The sequence below is a fragment of the Poecilia reticulata genome, linkage group LG15, assembly GCF_000633615.1.
Source record: "Poecilia reticulata strain Guanapo linkage group LG15, Guppy_female_1.0+MT, whole genome shotgun sequence".
NCBI lineage: Eukaryota > Metazoa > Chordata > Actinopteri > Cyprinodontiformes > Poeciliidae > Poecilia > Poecilia reticulata.
The window spans coordinates 10,845,541-10,870,861 of record NC_024345.1 but is presented as its reverse complement, the minus strand read 5'-3'; the positions used below and the strand labels follow the sequence as shown (position 1 = coordinate 10,870,861).

At 40.7% G+C, this 25,321-nt stretch overlaps 2 protein-coding genes across 2 annotated transcripts in view; both read right to left on the bottom strand.

Annotated features, from left to right (window-relative positions):
• Positions 1–741: 741 nt before the first annotated feature.
• wapla (WAPL cohesin release factor a) lies at positions 742–20,488 on the bottom strand. Its single transcript, XM_008429211.2, has 20 exons — positions 20,194–20,488; positions 18,287–18,697; positions 17,401–18,106; positions 16,288–16,595; positions 15,078–15,208; positions 13,658–13,753; positions 12,579–12,740; positions 11,911–12,047; positions 11,095–11,206; positions 10,526–10,756; positions 10,114–10,225; positions 9,917–10,014; positions 9,614–9,690; positions 7,205–7,383; positions 6,619–6,734; positions 6,276–6,503; positions 5,040–5,241; positions 4,698–4,786; positions 4,460–4,555; positions 742–3,007 (listed from the first exon to the last, which is right to left on the bottom strand). Exons 2-20 carry the CDS (start codon positions 18,669–18,671, stop codon positions 2,942–2,944), a joined length of 3,531 nt encoding a protein of 1,176 aa, XP_008427433.1. The 5' UTR covers positions 18,672–18,697; positions 20,194–20,488; the 3' UTR covers positions 742–2,941.
• Positions 20,489–23,986: 3,498 nt separating this feature from the next.
• LOC103476703 (serine protease HTRA1A-like) overlaps positions 23,987–25,321 on the bottom strand; it is a 28,101-nt gene continuing 26,766 nt past the window's right edge. Inside the window, exon 9 of the mRNA XM_008429210.2 lies at positions 23,987–24,647. Coding sequence (XP_008427432.1) covers positions 24,479–24,647 — 169 coding nt within the window. The 3' untranslated portion in view covers positions 23,987–24,478. The remainder of the gene's footprint in view (positions 24,648–25,321) is intronic.

Genomic DNA, 25,321 nt, shown 5'->3' with positions numbered 1-25,321 from the left:
ACAAAGTTACATTTCTTGTACGTCATGATTGATGTGCATAGCACTTTTATAACAACTTAAAGTTAACAGTTACTTGATTGTGTTTTGAATGTACACCCTTTAAGCCAGCCCTGAATCACGATGTCTGAAGGATGTAACCTGGGTAAAAGAGGAGGAGGTCTGTACTGTTGCTCAGTGGTCCGAAATCGGCCTTTCAGATGAAACTGTGAATACAATGTGAAAAGTGATGTCCCAATGTCTGCAGGAAGAGCGGAGAAGAACAGAATCCACATTTCCCCGAGGTCCGGTGTGAACTTATCACAGACGGTGATGATTTAGAGAGCCACAGCTTCGCCTGTGTTTCATCAGAGCAGTCTTCTCCCCAGGGAATTTTGGACAACTCAATGTTTCACTCCGACAAAGAGCCTCATAGAGATGCTGATTCCGTCTTCCAGCTGGACTCGGTACCAGCTTGCACTGCCAAAAATACCAACATCTCTTCTTCACTGTCCAGGCAAAATGACCTGAGCTAAAACTAGAGAGAATCAAAGAGGGACTGTCAAGACAATGATCATACGAGACTCAACAAGGAACACAAGGTAAAGGACGTCCAGAAAACCAGGGCACCACAGGATGAATCCCTTCACACCACATTGCATGAAGCTATTCGTGCAAAAGGAGCTTTGGTGTCCAGATACTGTACGGCACCTGGCTAAATGTTTCACGCAGCTGACAATTCTGTAATAATATTTGTTCCTTTCATACAATGCTAAACAGGAGAATTTATTTTGGGCTGTGAATGGCAGAAAGCTAGAAATAAAATTAAACATTTGAAATATAACATTAATTCATCTGCAAGTTAGTTTTTTGAATTTCTAACTTTCCGATGTATTTGAAGGTACATTAGACATGACATGGGTGCATTTCTCTGCAATTTTTCTCTATGGAAAAGACAACAAAACCTTCTTAGTAAAGAAAATGTGTCTAAATCTTAATGGACAAGAAAATGGCTGCTCACCTACACGTGGCCAATGTGAGAGATAATAAATCTAAAAACAACTGGAAGAGTGGAAGAGACTGGAAAGGCAGGATTTTTAAGTAAGCAAAAAGAAAATAAAATTCTGTGTGCTTATATAAAAGTGCCATAAAGTGGGAATTTAAAAAAATGTTTACCAGTAAGTGTCATGTCAGCAATAAAACAGGAAATGAAATGAAGGAAAAAACACACGCCATATGTACTGAAAGTAGCAATTTTGTTCCATTTTCAGATACAACTATTTACATGTAACCAGAGACTATGTTCTCAAAACAGGTACAAACAGTGTTTTTTTGTTGTTGTTTTTTTTAAATCTTGCAATTATTATTGTTTTTTTTTTTTTTCTTCAAACAACTCAGAAATATAGTATAAAATAAGATATCGGCTTAGAGGAGTGGGGCGGGGTAGAGGGGAAAAAGAAGAAGAAGAAGTCTACGCATCTTAAATGTCCAGTAACGTATATGTACACGAGTATTATTTACATCCTAAAATTTCCTTTTAGACCAAAGTTTTGCAAAGTAGTCAACAGTAAACACAGTCATGTTCACCGCAGCCCTACAAAACCAGATCAAACTGATGTTTGTACAAGTATGGCTGTTACTCGGTTCAAGTGCTCGAAACGGGAGAGCAGCTCACGACGACAGGCTTTTCAGAGTGTCGGGCGGACGATCGCGGCCGAAACGACACCGAAGCAGAATAAATAAAACGGCAACGTCGTGACGATGGACTAAGGGAAAAGCATGAAGCTACATCCAATCGAGAGTTTCTTAATCAAAAAATTATATTTTGTTAAAACTTGGGCCACAATCTATAAATTTTGCAAAGAATCGGTCACATGATCATATTAAAAACAAAACACAGTCCAGCTCAGCAAAGACTTTGCATTTTACACAATGAGGAGAGAAAACATTAAATTAAATACAATTCTTAAAATTATTTCATTGCATTTTAAAAACAATCATCTGGAATAATTCATTATGTGCTATAGTTGATAGGAGCTAACCACACCGTTGGGATTAGTTGACATTTAAATTAAAATAGAAACAAATATGGGCGAGAACGACATAAATCCATGATGGCGTGTCGTTTCAGTCTCAGTCAAAGGGTCACATCCTGACCGCTTCAAACATGAGGGAGAAATGTCCTACAGTAAAAAAAAAAAAAGAGCTAAAATTGTGTTTGAGAACAATTAAAAACTTAAAACCAAAGCTTAAAAAAAAAAAAAAAACATTTCCCTTAAGCATTCAGTCTAATTGTGAATATTAGTGGAGAGTGGGGGAGAAAATAAAAATTGATGGATCGCATTCAAAATCATTCCACGCTGTTTACATATAGACATCATTCTGAAAGTCCATGAAGATGATTGATTTCCCTGCTGATCAATTATTTCACCCTTGGCTTGGACGTGAACAGGCAGAGATTAAAATGTAATGATCCATAAAATCTGATTCAAGGCTTCGCACACTCGAGCTGCGCAGCCAGAAATCAGAACCCGACAGCCAACACGGCTCCTCCTCGGCGGCTCGTTGTCGTCGGACGATCCGCTTCGAGTCCGTTTCCGGCGACTCGTCGTTACCAATCTCGCGGGATCATTTAGCAAATAATAATCTGTGCAAATCACAAACAAGTATGAATCTGGACATTGAAATGTGGAGTCTGATGAAAGAACTTAAGAAAAAAAAAAAAAAAAAAAAAAAAATTCAAGAGGGAATCAACACGTCCGTCAGCTAACAGGGCTTTGGTTCAGGCTGTGCTCCGGGAAGGGAACTCGAACTGTGGCTTTGTGTGAGTTTACACGCGACGCATCATCGGTGTGAGCGTCGATGGGTGGTCGGATGAGGTCGTGGGAGTGTGACATCAACGGGAAGGGGATCTTGAACCCTTAAAGTGTGCAGAAGAAGTGAGTTCGTTGCGGTTCATCGTGTGTTAACAGTGTTCCAGGTAGTCGATGACCCGTGAGATAGACTTCTGTCCTGTGGTGCCCATTGCACACTGTGTGGGGAGGCATGGAGGAAGGAAACAGAAAGTGTGAGAACTCAAGAGTCTTAAAAGAGGAAAAGAGAAGAAAAAAAACGTGCAGAAAAAAAAAAAAAAAGTGGAACACATGGTTCCAGTCATCCGTTCCGACGAAACGGATCGAATATGAAGCTGCTTCAAAACCGCAACATCTGGGACCGGAAATGGCTCGATAAATATTAATCTAGTAATAACAACTAGCCCCCTTATTTTCTGAATTTATTAGTGCTTGAAATATGCAGCTTGGTGACAAGAATTTATGAGATCCATCACATTTTGTATTTTAATGCCAGCTTTCCGTAAAAGCTAGTTGAGGCCGACTGAGCCGTTTTAAAACTTCTGGAGAAACAAGACAGGTCGGACCGGCCTTTCATACCCGGCCTTTCATAAGAGCCCAGCAGCTTTTAGTATCGATTCAAAAGAGAGACTGAAATAATTTACTGAGAATCACAAAAAAAAGAAAAAAAAAGAAAAAGAAAATCAGTGGCTCTCAGAGTGCTTTTCTTACCCTCTTTACAAAAAGGTGCTTTAATGCGTTTGGTGCAAAATTAAATGCCTTTTTTCATATCTCCGTTCCAACTAGCCAAGAGCCAAGGACTGAATCAACAGCTGAAGATATTCAAATAAAAATCTTTACTTCAAACACTTGTTTTTTTTTTTTGTTTTGCTATGTTATTGCCTGCAAATTATTTTTTTTCCCCTCTTGGAGGAAAAGTTTCAGATTGGGCATGGGCCAGTTTCTGGGATACTAAAGTCTTTAAAAAATTACTGCTCAAAAACCTCTTTAAATTTTCCAATGCGTTGAACTCATTTTAACGAGACTTTAAACAAAACGCCAGAATAATCCGTCCTGTCTAGAAATGTGTCAAGTGTTTGGAAAGTCATGGTATGGAAAATAAACCCCTCTGCTTTGAAAGAAAAGCTACAGGCAGCTTGTCTGTAAAGTAGCCGACTAGTTAACCAGCCAATATGAGCTTATTAGACTAGTAAAGAGAAGAAAGGAGCAATAATATTCTGCATCATAACACATTTAGTTCAATTCCCACATATTTTTCCATTTGAATCATCCATAACTTCCCTACTTCAAATTTCAATTTTATTCCTGCAGTTTTTATAACATTCTGTATATTGAATAATAATAAAAAAAGCCCATTAGCTGTCTGACTCATTATCAGCTCTAATTATTTGGAGGCTCAAAAAGCCATCAAACACCACGACGTTGGCATTTATAGAACGATTATATATTATTTTATCAAAAGTGGGAATAATTATTGCATTTCTATCATAAAAGCATCCAGATCTTGTTTTAATCTTCTCAAATTTCCACCTAGAGGTCATCACCCTGCGAGATTCTCATTCAGGGCCCTGACTTGACACACGTTTCCGTATCGGCCCTATTAGCGCCGTCACTTCGCCGGTCATACTCACAGTGAGGTTCATGAAGCTCAAGAACTTCTTCAGCATTTCTGTCATTATAGAGAAATCCCCTTTAGGTAGGTGCTGTCTCACAGTAGTCACATTTATCTGGGGAGGGAGAGAGAGAAAGAGGGGGCGACGGTGGGGGGCGACACGGAGAGGCCGGTGATCAACAACTGAGACGTGTTCAGGGGCGAGAACAGAAGCGCCCGGAAAGGAGTGTGTGAATGTGTGTTAGTCATAGGCTCACCTGGCTGCCCTGACAGAGGCAGCCCAGTAACAGAGCTGTGTAGGAGGCGACGATGCTGTCCTCCATGTGTTTGCCCGCGTGCTGCAGAGCTGGAACGAAACCAGGGAGAAAAGACGTTTCGTTCTCAACCGTGATCGGTTAAATGTCTAATAATAGACGTGCTCAATGAAATGTGCGCAAAGACGAAGTTATGTCGGTAACTTTTCGAGGCTTCTTGATTTAACGCTGTAATTGGAAAGCACAGGCTGCAGTTAAGCTGAAGCTGTGCTTCGGGATCCAGAACGTATGATTATGGAACAAACGCGAGACTACAGGGAAGCAGGCGCGCGTGTAAACGTCTACCTTTGTTTAGGTCCAACTCCTCGTCCTCTTCCTCTTTCTTTTCAGGCTGGCTGTCGTTCGTTTCGGACGCCACCCACTGGATCTCTCCCGACGTCTCCTGCCACTCGCCGCTCTGGTCCAGGGCCGGCTTAGGGGCCTCGCTGATGAGGTCGTCCGTCTTCGCCTCAGCCAGGATGGCGGCGCGCTCCCGCTCCAGGAAGAGCTGGAGCATTGGTGGGGGGAAATGACAGAGGTAAGCTGGGGTGGGGAAAAAAACTAACAGAGAAGGCCACATGCAGCTGCAGAGGACAACAACTGGATGATAAATGCAAAGGAAAAGGGATTTTGATGTCCAGTTTATAGTCATGTACAGCTGGTATTTTCTATTACCTTTAACTAGACCAGTTCTGCTTTCAGCCATTTGTGGATACAAACAGAGTAAATCCTGCTGCTGTTTCGGCTCTTTAAGGACCGACATCAACTTTACTAAACTGCTGCTAATGTTGCGCATTTATTCACAGTTTAGAGGGATTTACTTTTACTCCAGAAAAGTAAATGTTAATCCTGCAGATGCAAACGTCTGCATCTGCAGAGTATACATTTGTTAAGTCCTCACGGTTACATCTTTGCACCAATGTTAAAGAGATTTCACATGAGCTTGATATGGAAGATGAGTATAACAACAACTCCTGTTTGAGTTTGAAAAATATAACTCAAAAAGAGGGGTTGGGGAGGGTGGATTGTGTCACATCCTGTTCTGTCCTGACTATTTTTTTCCACTCAATTGTAAGCTGGAAAAGAAAACTGTTTCAGAGAAAACACAAGCTGCAATTATTTTGAGAGGATATATCCTTTTATACGGATATTCAGAGTAGCTGGGGGCTTAAAGTTGATGTGGAGAAACACAGATTTTTATTTATTTATTCTTTTTGAGGCAACAAAAACAACGCAGGTAGCAGCTATTGGAGGAGCAAGTCACAACAACACAGACCAGAACAGATTAAGATTTCTGGGGTAGGAAAGTTTATGGGGGATAAAAGTTCAGGGAAGCATTATGGAAACGCGCCTAAATTTAGCAACTTGAACGGTCCGAGCTGTGGAAGTTATGTTCTGTTCAAAGTGGAGAAACGTGGCTCATCTGCTTTGCTCCACTTTACCTCAGCATATTCCAGTTTCCTGTAGAAGTTTTCCCACGCTTTGACATAAACTACAATGACAACGACAGGTGGTGTCTTAACGCGTCGTGGCAGTTTCTACCTTCACCAGGGCGGCCAGCGCTCCAGACGGCTTCGGCGCGTCCGCCTCGTCTCCCTCGGTCCCGGCTGACTGCGCCGCCGCTGTCTCCGCCGTCTCTGCTTGCGTCGGATCAGCGGGCTGCATCAGGCTGTCTTCCAAACACGTGTCATCCACCGTGTACTCCATGTCCACCAGACAGTGGCGGTTTCTGGAGCTGTACTCCACGAGGTTAATTAGCAGCCCCAAACCCTGATGTGCATAAATAAAAAAGCAACACCAACCGGAGAAAAGCACGGGTCAAGGAGGGGATTAATTGTGTTGTTTTGTTATCGGCTGGAGGGTTTGTCCCTCGGAAGAGTCTTACCAGGACTCGGACGTCAAAGCGCTGCTCCTGTGGGATGTAGCGCGGGACTCGGAGGACGCAGTTGAGCGCGGTGACTATCAGCTGTTCCTGCTCGCCCGTCTTGGTGCTTCCCCACTCTGCACACAAAAAGGATCGATCGCTTAGCCTCTGCTTACGCCAGGAAACCAAACCCTGCTGAGCTGTTTGATTTCAAGTAAACCTTCAAGTATTCCACTTTGTCCTCAATGATACAGAAAGTGAAAAGCACAAGAACACACTGCAAAAACTATAAAATCTTAAGTATTTTTGGTGTCGTTATGAGTGCAAATATGTTAGTGCACTTCAAATAAGACAAAAACTAATAACTTTTCAGCAAGATCCATGATCTTGTTTTAAGTCAATAATTTTTTAATATCAATGAACAAATAGTGCTTTTCCATCAATATTAAGGAATTATTGTGCTGACAGATATTTCCACTAGAAACTAGTCCAAAAATACTTTGTAAGATTTAGCGTTTTTGCAGCGTATGCTAAAATCTAATAAAAATAAAAGTGCTCTTGTCCAAATAATTGCCTCTTGACAGACGCTAAGCTAACGTTAGTCTACCGTTGTCGTGGGTGAGGTTGAGCAGCACCCCTATGACGGCCCTCATGCAGTCCTCCACCGCCTTGCCCACGTTGCTGAAGCTGCAGTGTGGCAGCGTTACGCCCGACGACGACGACAGGGAGCTGTTGTTCAGCGCCCGGCTGTACCGCTGGATCATATCTTCGCAGTAACGCAGCGCTCTGATGACAAAAGAGAGGACGGCTTTTGTTAGAGATCGGGAGGCGTGAAATGACAGAAGTGGGGCAGAAAATAAAAGATGAATGCTGGAGAAAAGGCGGCACAAAGACATAAAGCAAGGAGATCAAGATTTAACATTTTCCGACTGATTCAGTTTGTCAATGAGCGTCACGTTTTAAGGCGAGTCTAGATCAGCAGCTGAAATCCGGCTTTTGCCGTCGTTTGTAAGCAGAGTCCTTTGTCTTCTTTTCTTTTGGAGCAACTATGCGACCGGCTGTTGAACTTAATAAATTTCACTACAAATGCAGGCCACTTACCATTTCAAGTTTGGAAAGATTACAAAAAAGGGACTCAAAATTGAGGTCACAGAAAACACTGCCACTAAACTTTGCCAGGCTCTTTGAGTCTAAAGTCATAAGTTTATTTGACGTATCAACCAAACATGACTGCAAATCATTTTAGTTGAAAATGCGAGTAAAATGGTAAGTGTATGGAGCTAAAACGGTCTCATAATTCACAAATGCACAGAAGATTCACACTTATATTTGTGTTTGCATAAAAAATACATCTTTATTTCCCAGCTGCTTCTGGCCTGTGGGTTGTGCTGGATTTGTGTGTGAAATCTGACACTCCCCTGACGTTTGATCCATCTGATTGGATGATCAGCAACCAATCGGATAGCTTCCTTGTTTCAGCCAATCATATTAACCCATTCCATGTTTCGCTTGTTTTACTGGTGTGTCTACTACTAATTGCTACATTTTCATCCTTTCAACACATTGACACAAAACACAACATGAGTTCCAAATCCATTGGCCTTCTTTCCTTTGACTTAATGCCAACTAAGTTACCACAGAGCCCAACATTAGCAGTTTTCAGTTAAGACTATTTAACGTATGGAATGAAATTATTTTAAAATATGAGTTAACAGAGCAGAGTAGAGTACTAAGGTGGATAGCGCATGACTCAGATTTTAAAAGTAATATAACAGACAAAACATTTAGTAAATGGGAAAAGGGTCCAAAGATATTCTGGGAGGTGGTTAAGAAAAATACTATTCAAAGCTTTGAAAAAATAAAGAATAAATCTGAATTAAACAACAAGGATTTCTACAGGTACTTACAATCGAGGCACTATACGGAGGAACTACTAAGAAGGATACATTTAATTGAGTTTGAATCTGGTATAATTAAGATGTTTATTTCAGCAAATGAATCAAACTTGGGGAAGAAAATAATTTCAAAACTGTACACAGGATTGGAAAATTTGAAGAAAAGTAATACAACATACATAAAAGCAAGATGGGAAAAAGATGCTAATTGTGGGCTTTCGCAGGAGAACTGGGAGGAGATATGTGGGCAACAGTGGAAAACATCTTGTTCCCTTTCGTGGAGAGAGTATGGCTGGAAGAATATTCTAAGATATTTCAGTACCCCAGCACAAAGAAAATACCAAGACACAAAATGCTGGAGGCAGTGTGGAAAAGACAGAGCAGGTCACTTCCATGTATTTTGGGATTGTGCCTACATGGTACCCTATTGGCAGGACGTAAAGAATTGTATGGATAAGGTACTATATTCCACTTACATTTGAGGATCTGTACATGGGAAGAGGGATGGAAAGATTCACAAGATCAGGCGATAGATATATGTATAGGATTATGTTGGTAGTAGGCAAAAAAGCCATTACTAGGAAATGGCTAAAGGCAGAAGCTCCTAAAAGGTAAGATTGGGTTGACGTAATGCATAATATTTATATTATGGAAAGGCTGACTTTTTCCATCAGATTAGAATCGGGAAAATGTAAGAATTACTGGAAAAATTGGCAGGGTTTTATTTCACTATGGAGATCAGACTTTATTGATTAATAGTGTGGTTATGGGAGCCCTTATAGAGCTACATACTGTAAACAGTTGGATTACAATTCATTTCCGATGAGAAGACAGATAAAATTGTGACCAACTCCTGTTTGTAAAGTTGCACCAGACAGAAACCAGGCAGGTGTTTTTGTTCATTTAATATCCACAGCTTGTAGGACAAGTCGCTTTCACAACTTTATGTATCAGTTTAATGTACTGCCTAAACACACACACACACAAAAAAGAGGAGCTATGAAAATGTTGTGGCAGCGCACCCAACTGAAAAAGTTGGGAGCCGTTGGAGCTGAAATCTATTATAAAGTCCTGGTGAGTGACAAAGTATTCGGGTAACTCGGACATCAACCTGAGCTCACCTGGCAGAGGAGACGATGAGCTGCGAGTCTTTGTAGGCAATCAGATAACCCTGGTTTTCTGGGTTCTGCACAGTCACCTGTTAGCAGAAGATGACAGAGTGAGACACACAAAGCGAAAGATTTAAAAAGGAACAAGGAACATTCGGGTTTAACCCAGATGTCACAAAAGCCGTTAAGTTGTTTCGACTGTGCCTTTCATCCGGTGACAAAAAGAAAATCTCAAAATAAAAAAATAAACTTTTTCTGTCCTCCAGTCTCACTTTTGTGTACAAGTTTTGAGAAACTTGAAAAGACGCTACTTACACTTTCAAGCACTCTCAGACACCTCTCGGCTCCCCACAAAGATTCTACGAGTTTCTCCTTGTCATCTTCCTGGCTCAGGTTCTCCACGCACTCTTTCACTGTGGCGGCACAACGCAAACGGCGCACTTGACTTTTCTCGTCGTTAAACCCCAGAGCAGAAGCAATCAAGCAGAAGGATTCAAAACACACACACACACCTTTATCCACAATATGGTCCAGGCCTCCTAGCAGCCGAAGTTCTTCTTTGAACCAATCGCCCGCTCTCTTGGAGGTCAGGGATAATAGCGCCTCCATGGCGAGATGACCCGTCTGCACGAGGAGATACGTTTGAGTTTTAGATTGATTATATATTATATTCCGAATGTCAACGTGAAGCACGGAAATGTTTAGAAAAGAAAAAAAAAATAAACATAGACATGCAGACGCAGGATATTCTCTGGATTTGTAGCTTTTTATTCATCACATTTCTGGAGAACTACATAGATCAACAATCATAATTCTTCAATAAGAGCCTGAAACTTAGCAATTAAATTCATGACTATTATAACAGTAAGACGGAGGTAAAAGTTAGGTTAGACGTCATCACAAGTTTTCAAAAAGATGACCTACCGTGATGTTTTCCAAGTCGAGATGCTTGTTGTGCACGGTCTCACACAGCTTCCTGATCTTCTCCTTGACCTTCGCCACTTCCTTGGCAGTGAGCTGATCCTGGTCGCCTGAGTAGTCCTGGTCCAGCTCCAGCAGCTTGATCATGAGCTCCAGACACGCCCGGTCCAGATCCATGTTGAGCCGATCTCGACTCAGGATGTACATCAGCGCGGCGGTGCACAGAGCGAGGTTCTGGGAAAAATGTAAAAAAAAAAAAAAAAAAAAAAGTTTCTTAAGAAAGCTGATTTAATGTTTGTGAAAACTGCCAATTGAAATCCAGCTTAACAACAGATACCAAGTTAGTTTGTGTTAATTATAAGTTACACAATTAAAATAAAGTCGACTATTAATAAGCCTCTGTTCTGTGAAAGAATACAACAGCATGTTGCTGAATTGACCCAGGCGTGCGGCATAATTATAACATTTCCAGCACTTCAACTAGACCTGCCGCTTTAAGATGACGAAGCTTAATGCAACATTGCATTTATGTGCAACAAACGAACGGACAGACAGAGTCGAGGTCGACGTACCGGATGCTGCGGAGCGTCACTGAGCATCTTGAAGACCTGAGCCACTTTTCCTCGGGCCCGGAGGTGCATCCTGAAACTCGGCATGGCGCACCGTGTGGCCAGGCTGATTATACTGCAAGACAATAGAGTATGGAAATGACAGCATTATCCATGACTCTTTGTTAAACGTAAGGGGCCAGAATGAGAGACAGGCTACCACTGATTCACTCTGCATATCTATCGTTTCTCCTGAGTAGATTTGCATGCGGTGGGAACTAAAGGTTAACCCGGAAGACAGCTTGACCAATGAGCCAGCTGAGACCAGTGTGCTACTCTTGTATCACGAGTAAAAATAAATTATGGCACGAGAATAAGCACAGGAAGTTCAGTTAAACATATTCTATATTTTTGCATATCAAAATAAACAAATAAACGTTTTAACACCATTATGACAGCACCGACTTAATCTACTTTACTGTAGCTTAATATAAGCAAGTATTTGAGTGATGTGTTGTAATTTAGTAAAAATTGTTTTTTGTTTTTTTTGTCTCTTCTGCTTCAGTGAAAATTTTTTGTATCATGTTAGAATCCATTGTGTAATTTTTCAAGAGGTTACCATAAAGTGAAAATACGTTCTTGTAAAAAGCCTGGATGAAAATAAAATGTATCTTAAAATGCAGTGAATAAACTTAAAAAAAACAACAAGTGTGTTCTCCCTGTTTCGGCAATTCAAGTGAGGTAACTGAAATTTACTACAATGAAGGCAGGAGTTAAAAACATCGACATCACATCACAGAAGTGAGAGAATCGAGCAGCGAGCGTCTCCCCTGCACTTACCTAAGGCATCTCGTGTTAAGTGGCTGGCTGCTCTTCAGTCCCGTCTCCAGGTACTCAAAGTCGTCGGTGAACTCTTGATTCTCTCCGAACTCCACCACGTCGTTGAAGTGCTTCACATGCTGCACCACCGTGTACAGCTGTTGCAAGAGGAATGGGATTAATTACAGCTAATTGGAAAGCAGCGCGTCTGTCCGGAGACGCAATCAGCAGGGGGGAGGCGGGGGAAACACATTTGCGCCGATATTGATGGGACGGCCCCACGCCGGCCGCTAAGCCCCCTCTCCGATGGTTCCATTACCGGCAATTGCTGACTGCGCTAATTTGCCTGATCAATAACGGTTTAAGCGTTAAGGCCTGATCAGCAGTTCCTTCTGCACGTTCACCAGTCGCAACGAGTGTCGGGTGTGCTCAGCATGATGCCAACTACAGCTTTAGTGCGAGGAAACACCTCTACACTTCAGGTGATCTGTGGCCCTGGAGGCCCAGAGCGTAATCTCTGTCCGGGAGGCCCATCAGTAACATAAGTAATCTATGGGGGATTTAAAATTATTAGCAACAATTCTGGTTGAAAAGACTGACTGTTGCATCTTAAAAAAAAAAGAAAAATCCATAAACTAAACATCAATTGCAATTACCAGAGACCCCGTCTCGCTGTGCCTTCCACTCACCTCTTTGTCTTCTTTCCTGCATTTAAGTGCTGTGACAATCTCTTGGTTGGGCCGTGTGGGGATGGTTTCCGATTTGATGACTTTTGGTGGCGGTGGAGGTGCTTTGAACAAGCCGTCATCTTTGTGAGAGTTGCTGTCCTTGCTGCCGCTCGACAAAACGGCCTGAAGAAGAAGGAGGAGGACAAAATGAGCAGAGAGAGAGAGAGAGAGAAAAAAAAAAAAAGTCTGACCAAAGTAACGAAATCTGTAAAATGGGCCCGTCCACAAGGTTTACCGCTGCTGAACAGTTTAGGATCATGTGTGCAAGTAAGCGCTTTAAACAGATGTCGGAGGACATGGAGCAAAGTCAACAGCTAATTTTAAGAAAGCCTGCGCCCGAGCTCTTTGTCTCTGAACAAACATTTATTTCCATGGGGTAAATTCAGCTCAGAGGGTAAATAAAGAGGCAAAGCTGGACTCGCTTGTCCGACCGCATCGGTCAAAACACAAACTTGGAAATAAAAAAAAAAAGAAAAAAACTGAAAAAGAAAAGAGCTACAATTAATCGGATGATACGTTAAAATAAGCTTGATAAAATTCATTGTGATTTGTTTAGAGAGACTTCATAATCCATTTTTTATGGCTTTGGTGGTGCATGCTTTTTATTTATTGTTTTTTATTTTGGATATTGAAATTATCTTCCAGTTTCAGTGCTAAGTGTTATTTACAAAACTAAAGTCTATTGGTATTTGAGAGGGCAAACTTGCGTTATAATGCTACTATCAATATGATAGTATTGTATATTGTATAGTATGATAGTATTTTCAACTTGAAAATAGTGTCAAAAGTAACAATATTATCATTTATAGCAATAATTAGTGGGACAGTTTATAAATGTGTTATCCTAGCTGCCAACTACTGAATAACTTTACTACTGAGAAAACAAACTGAACTCCCTTTTGTCATTTGCTTTACATAATTCTTAAAGCACAGCTCTAGTTGAACAACATGCATGCATATTTTCTAAATGACACAACCTACAAATACACTGGATTCTTACAAAGTCCTGACAGATGCAAATAACAAACTCATGGTCTTACCGGGGAGGTCTGAGATCGAGAAAGTGGAGGCACAGGAATCTCTTCGGGTTCCGGTTGGTTCCAGTGTCGAGCGTTGTACACAGCTTTAGAAGGAGACTGAAAACAAAGCACAACAAAAAAAATCATATCTGGCAGTTCAATAGAACGCTAATCATAAATTTAATTTAATGATTAAAGAGGAACCGTGGAAAATAGTTGCACACAGTATGAGACAAATTAACAAGCTACTTTAAAAATGTTATTTTTCTTTTACTTCACTGATCAAAAGAAGTTTGTTACAGAAAAAATAAATAAAAGCTGTGATGAAAGTTGCTGCCCAGACAGTCAGGTTTAGAAGTTGCTGACCCGGAAAGACTGACTCATTCATTTCCACCCCTGTAGCAGCATCCTAGTACTTTAAGTCATTCACAGAGAGTTGGGGGTCACTGAAAAAAAACCATTCATTTTTAAAGCAGAAAACTCTGCTTATTGCATATAGTTTAGTTATTTAATTTCAATAAATGGGAGAAAACTCATGCCGTTGTTTTAATGTGGGCAGCTGTAGGCTCAGTCTGGAGCTGAAGAATCTCCCAGCAGCACAGAAACGCTTCCTGTAAATAACACATTCTGTGACTCAAGCACACATTGCGCAGGCGATGCACCAACTTATGCTGATGATGGCGGTAACGGCAGAGGACAGAGCACAAACAACCCAAAGCCACGGCAAAGAATGATTCAAATAAAACAGGAAAACGTGCTCTGAAAACACCACTAATCAGGACTGAATTAAGACAAAAAAAAACCCTGTCAAAATAGGAGGTAATAATCTAAACTCTTCACACAACACCCACTTTTACAACGAAGCACACGTTTGCCGTGTTGGTGTAAGGGGTAATTAAAGCTGGACTTTAACATCGGGCGCTTGGCGCGACAAGGTGCAACTCAAACATAAATTACAGATGAATCATGGCATTCACTCAGGAAAGTGTCAACAGAACCAGCCTATCAGATTTAGTAGTTTGTAAACAACATGGGGTATAATTTTCTTATTACTGCCTCACCTGTGAAAGGAGCTTCCTGAAGCACTGAGGGCACTACGGAGTACTGACGTTGTTGAAGTTTAGTTCCGCTTTCTACATTAACATTTGGTTTTATTTCTATTGCTCTTTATTTGCAATCTTAGTTTTGAGACCCATCGGTTTATTCAGTCACGTAATCCAACGCTAAAACTGCTAACAGATTTGTGTGCATTTTGCCCCCATATTTTCATACTTGAGCATTAGTACAATGAGAAACCTCTTCACAGAAGGTACTAAATTAAGCACGGAAAATAACTTTTGAATAAAAACAGTTAAATTACAGATGAACACACACACACACACACACACACACACACACACACACACACACACACACACACACACACACACAAAAAAAATACCTTTTTGGGTCCACTGAAAATCTTTTTGAGTCCAGTGGTGGAGTCCTTCGATTTGTCACCTTGCCTTCCTGTTCGCCCTTTCTGCCCCTCAGCGACTCCAGGGCTGGAGTCATCGGAGAAGTCAAAAGCATCTGTTGAAAAAGTCAAGTATGCTCTTTAAATATGCTTAGCACAAAAAAAAAAAAAAGAGGTAAAACCTTACAACATTTGAGAGCTTAAATATACCACAGTGGCAAAGAAAAATGTGCTTGTGGGATGAGCAGACATCTTAATCTGCCGTTGAATATTTGGTGTTGTTTATAGGAGTGGCTGATGGAGGTTTTATAGAAGCAAGACATGCTAATTTATTAAGTTCACAAACAGGAACCTCAGTGCAATGTGACATTAAACAACCTCCACCAACAACCATTTAGCGCTGGCTGGGAGGAATTGGAAAGGTTTTCTTGCGTAACCCACAAATGCCTTTTCCTTACAGATGCTGCAGCATTTAGAGGAAACAAATGAGCCTTTTAAACGTCACAGAATTTGGTTACAAGTAGGACTTTGCTTTTCAACCAAGCACAAATTTTAGGGATGCACGATATTTTATTTTTGGTCAATATCCGATATGCCAATATACTAAAGCTCGCTTGGACGATACCAACACCCATATTTTTTTTCTATGCCCACTCACTGAAACTATACGTCTTTCTCTACTGTGGGGTTAAAATACTACACCGTCTTTGTCAATTTAGCCTGCTACCAAATAAAATGCTAAAAAGGAGGCTGAAAATGATGCAACACTTAACTTGCATTATGTGTAATGTCAAATTGATTCATGACACTTGCTCTCACTAAGACAATGACAACATTCAAATTTGTAAACCTTCACAAAACTAAACCTAACCTGTTCACAAGCGACAAGTGAAAAGCCCATCAGTCGGGCATTAATACTAAGGGTTCTTATGATGTTGTGCTGCAGGCATCATTGTCACTGGTTTGCCATTAAAACAACGCCTTTTATATCGATGAATTATTTTTGACGGAATGGCCGACGTCCGATGTTAAATTTTACAGCCAATATCGGCTGATACTACTAGATATGGCTGTTTCAAAGTGGAATCAGGTCTTAATCTTATGTTTCAATACCATGGCGATAATATTGTGCACTCTTAACAAATTTTCTTAGTTTGTCACGTCTTCATCATATGGGTTTATCACCTCTGCTCACCTGTATTGCTGCTGGCTTGACTGTCCTGAGAGTCGCTGGTGTGAGGACTGTCGACACTTGAGCTCAGTGCGGCTAAGGCTGCGGCTGCCCTCTTGACCTTCTTCTCTTTGGCCTGAGAGTTCTCGTCATCGCTGTCACTCTCGCTGAGGTCGTCAAAGCCAAAATACTTGATCTTGTAGCTGCTTTTGCCAGCCATGGCCCCCTCAGAACTCGCATTCTCCCCTTCGCCATCTTTGTCCTCAAACCCAAAGAACTCCAGTTTGGTCTCAGCCTTGGTCTTCTTCGTCTTTGTCTGGACAGGCCTAAACCTAAAAAACACAAACAATAAAACCAATGTTTCTTCAAAAATATGATCTGTGCAATTAAGATTTTTTATCCTGCTTAGTTTATTACATTTAATCTGCATTGCTGCAATACTAAATTGTTTGGGGGGTTTTTCCCATTTTGACCCACAAGTAAGTTACAGTAAACTACACTGGACAAATGTAATAAAACCAAGGATTCTCCTAAGTGACTTATATCAAATTAGTTCAATAAACTAACATTTAAAAAAAAAAAAGAGAAACAAGAGGACAAGTATATGTCATTTTTGAGTGAAAAAGTTACTATTTTGCAGGACAACCTCCAAGTACTGCTTGTCCTTTTAGGGTAAATGCATTGAACAGATAAAAAATGCAAGGTGACTTCAAACACTGACTGCCGCTTTCACATTGCTGCTTTTAAAAGTTATAGAAGAGAGTAAACATGGAACGCTAAAGGTGACACTTAAAAAATAAAAAACAAAAAAAAAACAGAACAGGGTCCGACTTGTGTACGAACCGATCATATTGCCAAGATACAGCAAACATCACAAAGTTAAAATAACCAAGGAGTGACATCTAAATTTAGAGTTCAATTCTGCAATTTGATGCATAATTAAAAAATATAAATTAAATGACAGAGATTGTATGTAGAAGCGAATAGAAAGGTGCAAATAGAACAGCATTATATTTCAAATATCCTTATTCCGCTAGAATAGCTTCAAATTAGAGAGAGCCCTCACTCGGAACAATTTTCACTACAATACAACTTTTGAGACAAAAACGAAAAAATTTAAAAAAGAGAGAAACCTACCGAGTCGGTTTAGGTGGTTGCGTGTCCGACTTCTTCTTCATCTGACCTGCCTCTCCCAGGTCAGCGGGGGTGGGCTGTGCCACGAGTTCGTCGATGCTGCGGTCCATTGAGTCCTGGATGGTGACATTGCACACTGACAAGCAGGACGGGTGCAGAACTGTGTAGTCCCGCACCCTCCCGCCGCCCCTGCCTGCGGGCTTGGCTGCTGTGTTAGCACTGGCAGCGGTACCACTTGCACTAGCAGAAAGGACACTATTGGATTTATCTTGGGCACTCGAGGGGTCAGTGGGCTTGTCACTGTTGCCGTCGCTGAATTCATCAAGTGCTTTGTGAGACCGGTGGGGTCGTTGGTATTTCTTGCAGTTTGAGGCCCTTAAGGTAAACGGGGAAGGGGGAATGTTGTCCACCGGTTCTGGCGGGGGCTCCGTGGGAAGCTCCTGGTCCGCACTTTTCATTTCCTCCGACAGGGATCCGTCATAAGAGCATGCAGGTTGGATGTTGTGCGTTCCTCCGGGTACGTTTACCGACATGGAGGCGTCTAAGTTAGAAAAGGAGGAAACTGGCATCTGGGATACTGACAAGTTTTCGTTGTCGAAGAGGACCGTCTCTGAGACGTAGGTCACATATACAGGCTTTTGGCTGCCGGCCAATGCACTCTTGTACCACGGCTGATTGTTTTTAACATCCTTTTCTGACGTCTGCTTATCTGCGAAGATAGAAGAAATGCATAGACTGTTATACAACACTAAAATTGAAAATATTTTCAAGAAGGCTTGGTTGATTACATGCATTTTGGTTTTTAAAATTACGTTTCATGTACGAAGCCAACAAAAGTCATGGTCACGCTTTATTTCCCAACAGGCCGTTTCTACAAGTGGCTACTTACTTGTCAATGTTGCCGTTATACTTGCAGAGGCCTGTGCTGATGTCACGACGGCAGCAGTCACTCTGCTCTGCGCTGTAACCGGTTTCGGTGCGGCCTCTTCTGGCATCTTCATTTCAGAAACACTTTCGGAGGTCACGGTCTTGGACTCTTCGTCGCTGTCGAACCCGAACGGGTCTTCGCTGTCGCTGTCCTCAAGCCTGGGCCTCTTGGAGACCTCAGTTGCTCCAGGTTTTAATAAAGGCTTTTTGCCTCCCAGCTGCGCCTTGTAGGTGGTCTCCCCCCATTTGGTGGTCAGGGTGGGCTTCTTGTTGGAGAAAACTTCTTCAAATTTGGAATTCGCCTCCCCTCCCTTGCGGTTGTAGGTTTTACCGAATCTGGATGTCATGTTGGTTGCTGTATGTTACATATTCTCTGTAAACACAGGAAGAAGTATCACCAAAAATAATGCTTTCTACTCACCATTTTATAACTTAGTAGTTTAGGTCATCAGTGCCAAAATAGTTCAGGTTTGAAATGGATTAGTGCAGGAGTCAGTTTATACTCCCCATGGTAACATTTATAACTACTTTGTATATATTTATAACTGTTATTCTGGTTTAATCAGGGGTCCTAATCTGACATGCGTATAAGACACAGACCCAAGGACGGAATTAAAATTTAAAAAAAAAGATGGAACCAGGTTATGACATAGATTCTATTAAATGACAAACGCTTAAATTAAGTTATGATATGTTTTTATGACGATTTATTCAAAATATATATACACACACATACACATGTGGGGATCTACAGCTTACACCTTAGCCTTATCCTAACCATTACATACATAACCCTAACCAAAACTCAATTCACACCTAAGTTCTAAACTTGACCCCTGACCCCAAAACAGTCAGTAGGTCCCCACAACGTAGTTTATGTCAGGAAATGGTCCCCACAAGGTATTACAAACAAACACAAGCACACAGGGTGTTGTTTGTATATGGGAGTGTTCAAACTGTGGTAAAAACTTTTGAGATTTAACGAACTGTTTTTGTACCACAACAGAACTTAAAATGTGAGGAAAGCACATGCTAACAAATTACGGCGGAAAAAAAATCATGTGAAGCTACACTTGAATCTTTTGAACTCAGCAGGTAATTTCTGGTTTTAAATAGTAATATTTACTAGCCACGGCAGAAAAGCATTTAATATGTCTTAATAAGAAAAAACAAGTATTTGGAATACTTGATAGCATGATTTGCTTTATATTCCACAGCTATACGAGCTATATTGTAAGTAATCACGTATTAACCCACGCTAAAAAAACAAAATTTCAAACATATTGATAATTTGATGTAGCTAATATAAACACAGAAATTCAAATTACTAGCAACATCACTTCTAAATATAAAATAAGCGACACTCATATTACATTTTAATAAATCCTGCATAACATATATTCAATGACAGGAGCTATTATGCAAGCCAATTTGGCAAAGTTCAACCAACTGTTAGTTGATAGCACACCAAGTTAGCATTGTCAGCTCGAGCTTTTAGTGAAAATCGGTCAAGTCTTCTCCAAACAACACACAAACAGAAGGCATTTTGTAAACCAAAATAAAGCTCAGGGGTTATATAAATTATCTACGTGGCACAGTACCGGAGCATTTAACTTATCTACGTCTGTTAAGTCCAGACTGGCCCGCATGTAAAGTTAACTGCTGTGAAGTTAGCTATTAGCCGTTAGCTTCAGCACTGATAACTACTAGGCTAACGTAAGTCTCTTGTTTACATTTCTAACCTGGCAACATCAGATGGAGAAAAGAGTGCTTTTCAAAGACGACCAAGTGCACAGATATGCGTAACTGAATATATATAATGATATCTAAAGTAACAGTGAGTTAAACAATAACTGGGACATACTATACCTTTCAACTCAAGCTAACCGTCTGCTTGTCTCCTAGCCAGCCGGTTAGGCCTGATCAGCTACTCACGCAAAAATCAAGCGGGTAAAGTCGGTCCACTGATGCAGAAAGAGCTCTAGAAACACATCTCTATCTGAAATATTATTCTACAGCATTGCAAGATATAAAATACAATCTTAACAAATGCAAGCGAAGCCACACCAGTTCAAAGATAAAGAATAATCCGGAGTTTTTCCATGTTGAAGTGCTACTGACTGCCATTAAAATATCCCCTCCCTCCGCGACGTTTGGCACTGTGCTGCGCTGCCTAGTTAGAACGTACTGACCTATCAGCAACAAGAGCGCTTGTCTGCGCTGTGAGGCTGTGTCACCGTCTCTGATTGGTTAAAAAAAAAAGCCAAAATAAACCATAGGGGGCGCTAGAGGATTGTATTTATTGAGAACTTTGGACTATGCCAAATTTGAAATGAGGTTTATATTGTATGAAAATAAAAGATACGTTAAATAAAATTGCATGCAATTAAAATAACACAGAACAAAAGTAGATCAAATTTGTACAAAAAGAGACTCCATAATCAGAATATTTTTTTCTTACTGCAATTATCAGGTATTTAGGTTTCATTTCCTTGAGTAGTGTTTGCTTTATTGAAACTAACCTCATCTGACTTAAAAAAAATTATATTATCCAGTATAATATGCAAACTGTTGAATCAAATGTTTGATTCTTTTTACCCACAAACCTTAGTTTTAGTTGGATTCTGTCATGAAGTGGTAAGTTGCGGTGAGGAAATGGACGCAGGTAGACCCGGGATGTAATGAAAAATGATGAATTTAATGATGATAAGCCACACAAGGAACAACAGAGAACAGCACGGGGGAAACAGGCATCCATGGGAACAGACGACATAGTATGACAAGGATCCGACGACGAACACAGACAACAGGTGAGACTAAATACACATGGGGTAATCAAGGGAACGAGACACACCTGGGAGACAATCAACGGGGGAAGACGCAGAGACAGGAAGACACAGAAAACTCAAAAATAAACACTTAGAAACACGGATCACGACAGATCCAATGTCTTGAATCCGAGATCAAACTTTTTGCACCCATATAGTATATGTTAGGTGTTTTGTGCCAAACAAGTCAATTCTGACACTGAATGGTTAGTGTAGTGGTATTAAAGAATAACAAAAAATAAATAAAAATATATAAATAAAAGTGATTAAAAAGTAACTGAATACAGTAGACAAAGGCTACAAGGCTTGCAGTTTGTATTATGGAGGGCAAACAACCAAAGCTGAAACCAAGAGTCTGGAATGGATTATGATATTTTAAAATGGTTTACAGATGGTACAAAGAAAAATTAAAATAACCAAAAAGCTACGAGTAAAAACGAAGGAAAAAAAAGTGTTCTTTAGGAAGATTGATAGCAACACCCTTAAAATCCCAAAGATATACTTTGAAAAAGCAATAGCATATGAATGATCATGTCACAGAGGAAGTGTAATGATGACTTTTAGTATTATACTCTCTGTGGAGAATGTAAAGATAAAACTAACCGTACATTTTCATTTGTTCTCTATGCGACCAAAGGTTTGTTTTTGAAATTTTGCTCAACCCACTCTTGAGACCCTTTCAAACTGCTCTGACCAGCCCTACTGACACCACCAGCAGGGGCAGTGGTGCTGGCACTGGTGATGCACACCATGTAGATTGTGATGCGAGTCTGCTTAGCAACGTGGTTCTGCTGTATTGACACTGAAAAGCACATTTGTCAGACAGACGTCACTACATTTCCTTCAGGCTGAGGAGATCTCTGTGAAAATGTCTGGCCATTGCTCCAAAACACAAAACAAACCCAAACGTATACAAAATACTCAGTATAAACTTGTCATAAAGAAGATAAAAGCACATCTCAATCCTGTTGTGTATGAAGATCTTCTCAAACCTCTTTGTTGAACGTAACAATGAGTTCGCTGTAGTCCAGCAGTGATCTCCGCAGTCAACAGATCTTAATCCAGCTGAATTTCTATGGGCTTTGTCGACATGGAACATTTGCATTACAGACAGATCAGAATTAAGTGCATGACGCCATCACGTCAATGTGGACCAAAATGTCTGAGGAATGTCTCTTGATGAATAATTTCCACAATTATAAAGCACTTCTAGAGGCACCTCTGACTTTGCTAGTCAGGGATAAGTGAAGTGTAGACTCGAAGAAGTGTATATTCGAACAGGACTTAATGTTTCAGATGGGAAATGGCTTGCAGTTATTTTATGAGTTAAGGTACTCTCAATTCTTTGTTTCATTTGGACAACGACAGCACTGCACTCATATGATGTGAAGCACACGCTATTCAAGCATTTACATAATTTTGGACCTGTAGAGAAACTGTCAGTCCACATCACAGCCCAGAGGAGGTGAGGTAATACAGCCGTGCCCAGTGTGACTGTTATGAACTCAGGTTTTGGCAGGTGTGTAGTAATTACCTCACTAACAAGCAAACATTGCAGCAGAGTCCAATGTTCTGTACTTTTACTGTAATCTTTAAACGTCATGAAACTTTTGATTGAATAGGTCGGGAATGCGCGCAGATGCCAAGGGGAAGCAAACAACAACAAGGAATCTTGGAGTTTAACATCTGCTCAAAGTATTTGCAACAGGCTTGGTCCATTAAAAAAAAAAAAATGCAACTTTGAGTAGAACCAGAAGGTGGCAGCACTACTTATCTTAGAACTGCTCCTTTTGTTTAGTTTTACGTTCCTCTTTGTGTCCAAATCTAAACACAGATTTGTCAACCGGATCCATATAAAAGTCAAGGTGCTTAAATACAGTTCATAATTTGACATGCATGTGAGATTCTGACCATCACTGGAAAGCAGTTCTTAAAAAAAATGTGGAGGATGAAAATGGAAAAAGAGAAGGCAGAATAAACATTCAATGGTTATTAGCGACATGCTCCGCAAGTCAAATGTGAAAAAATGTGGAGGATGAAAATGRMRAAAGAGAAGGCAGAATAAACATYCAATGGTTATTAGCGACATGCTCCGCAAGTCAAATGTGAAAAGTGGGAAACGAACGACGAGACGAAAAAAATTCCTCTTTTTTTTTTTCCAGCCAATAGTCAAAGAAGAAGTTGAGGTTTGACTTCCTCTTTTAAGAGCTGACCCTTTACAAAATTCATAAATATAAACCAATGACAGAGTAAAACAAAGAAAAATGAAAAGGATATATTGTTTTATCACTTTGATTTCACATGTAATCCAAATAAATCATAACTTTTTTTTTTGGCATTTATGCAAGATCTCCGTAGTTCTCATGAGGTTCGCTTTGTAATCTTTGTCCAAAGTTAATGTGGTAAACACCACTCACAACACCACTGTGCTTATTCATACAAAGCCCTCATCTGTGACCACTGCATGGTGGGTCAGATCTCCACTTGGCTCGCACGTCTGTCTCTGAGGTCAGTCTGCACAGTCCCTGGACCAACAATCACACCAGACCGCTATCAAACCCATATGAAGGCAATAAAAACAAATCCAAAGCAGATCCTGATTGGCTCCAAGCTCCCCCCAATCCTTTCCTTCTCTGTGTTTGCATTCACATGAGGAGAAAAGACCAAAACCTCTGCGCGCACACACACACACACACACACACACACACACACACACACACAAAGATAATATTGATACATCAGCGCCTTGGTGCTTGTTCTCTTCCAAGAGAGTGTGTATGAAAAACCCACTGGAAAGAGATGGAAAGAAAACAAGAAAGTCAGCATGCCAAATGTCAAAACAAATGTTGGTAAACCCTTTATTTTCATTTCTGTATACATCACATATTTAAAAACAACATTGTACAGTACATTGATAAAGGAGTCTTAAAAAAAACAAAAAACAATTGTACAAATCAGATTTGCTCAGCGAGTTTCGACGTTGCTTAAAAAAAAAGCAGCGGGTCTCACTGAGCTACAGTCCACGTTACAAAGACAAATAATAAGATAATAACCAAGCTTTTATGTTTCTGATCAAACAGTAGTAGCATTGATAAAAGCATTATTAAGGGCTAAAATTGAAGACACAAGCAGAAAAACAAAAGCACAGCACCGCTTTGAGAGCGTCTGTACAGTCGTTCCTTTCAAGGCGCAGCCAGGAGTTTCCCCGAATGGATGCGTAGCGCTGCTGGGCCTTTAGTCACAAATGGGCGGGTCAGCTGGAGGTCCCCGCTATATTAGGTCCTCTGGATGATAAGTTAAACCTAACTCCAGCTCCTTATGGAGGGTCAAGGGTCAATCTCCACTGGAACGACAGTGAGGATGGCGTCCTCGTTGCCGCGGCGTACAACTACTTTCAGGGTGTCATTACTCTTGATGGCGGAGCTGACATCGGTCGCTGTCGAAATCCTCTGGCCGTTGATGGAGATGATGACATCGTGTTCCTTGAGCCCGCCACTGAAGGAAAAGATGGGGAGGTTTAGACTTATCGAGGGCTTCGAATGCTGCAACCGCATGTTGGCTAGAACAGAAAGTACGTTTCCATTTACAGAACCGATTGTCTGCGTTGGGGGATGTGATATTTTGTTGGGCAAGACCGAGGCAGACAAATGGTTAAAAAAGTATTCCTGCTTCATCTCACCTGAATTTCTTGTTATCTCTATACGGTCATTTTCTGATACATGTACATCATTACAGGGCTCAAACCAGACAAGACAGAAAAATCTTACAGCCAGATTAAGTTTAAAGCTATTTTCAGCTCTCAGCAGATAAGACTGGCAAAAACAGGCCCAGCTGCTAACCATGGCTGAGTCACTCTATGAACTTCAAATGAGTTTTATTCCAGGTAATTAAGGTACTTTCTTTGTCAAACCAATAAAAATTGAGGCCAAACCAACAGAAGTTTTGTTTTTGCTCATAAAAATCTAAAAAGTGTGACGTAGTTTTGATCTCAGATTCCCTGAGTTAATATTTAGCAGAGGAACCTTTTGCAGTATTTACAATAAAACATTTCTTTTGAGTATTTAACAAGGTGTCTAACAAAGGCCTCTTGCATTTAGCTTCCTCTGAACTTTGACCTGTCTTTCCCGTCCCTTTTGGAAGTAAGCACCACTGGGTTATATGCAGAATTG

Bases quoted from the DNA above. Each gene is read 5' to 3' on its own strand.
- wapla (XM_008429211.2), bottom strand. From the start codon at position 18,671: ATGACATCCAGATTCGGTAAAACCTACAACCGCAAGGGAGGGGAGGCG. The intron at 10,015-10,113 runs GTGTGTGTGTGT...GTGCCGCCACAG, and splicing joins GGACCATATTGTGGATAAAG to TGAAAGAGTGCGTGGAGAAC. The intron at 6,735-7,204 runs GTAGACTAACGT...TTTTGTGTGCAG, and splicing joins CAACCTCACCCACGACAACG to AGTGGGGAAGCACCAAGACG.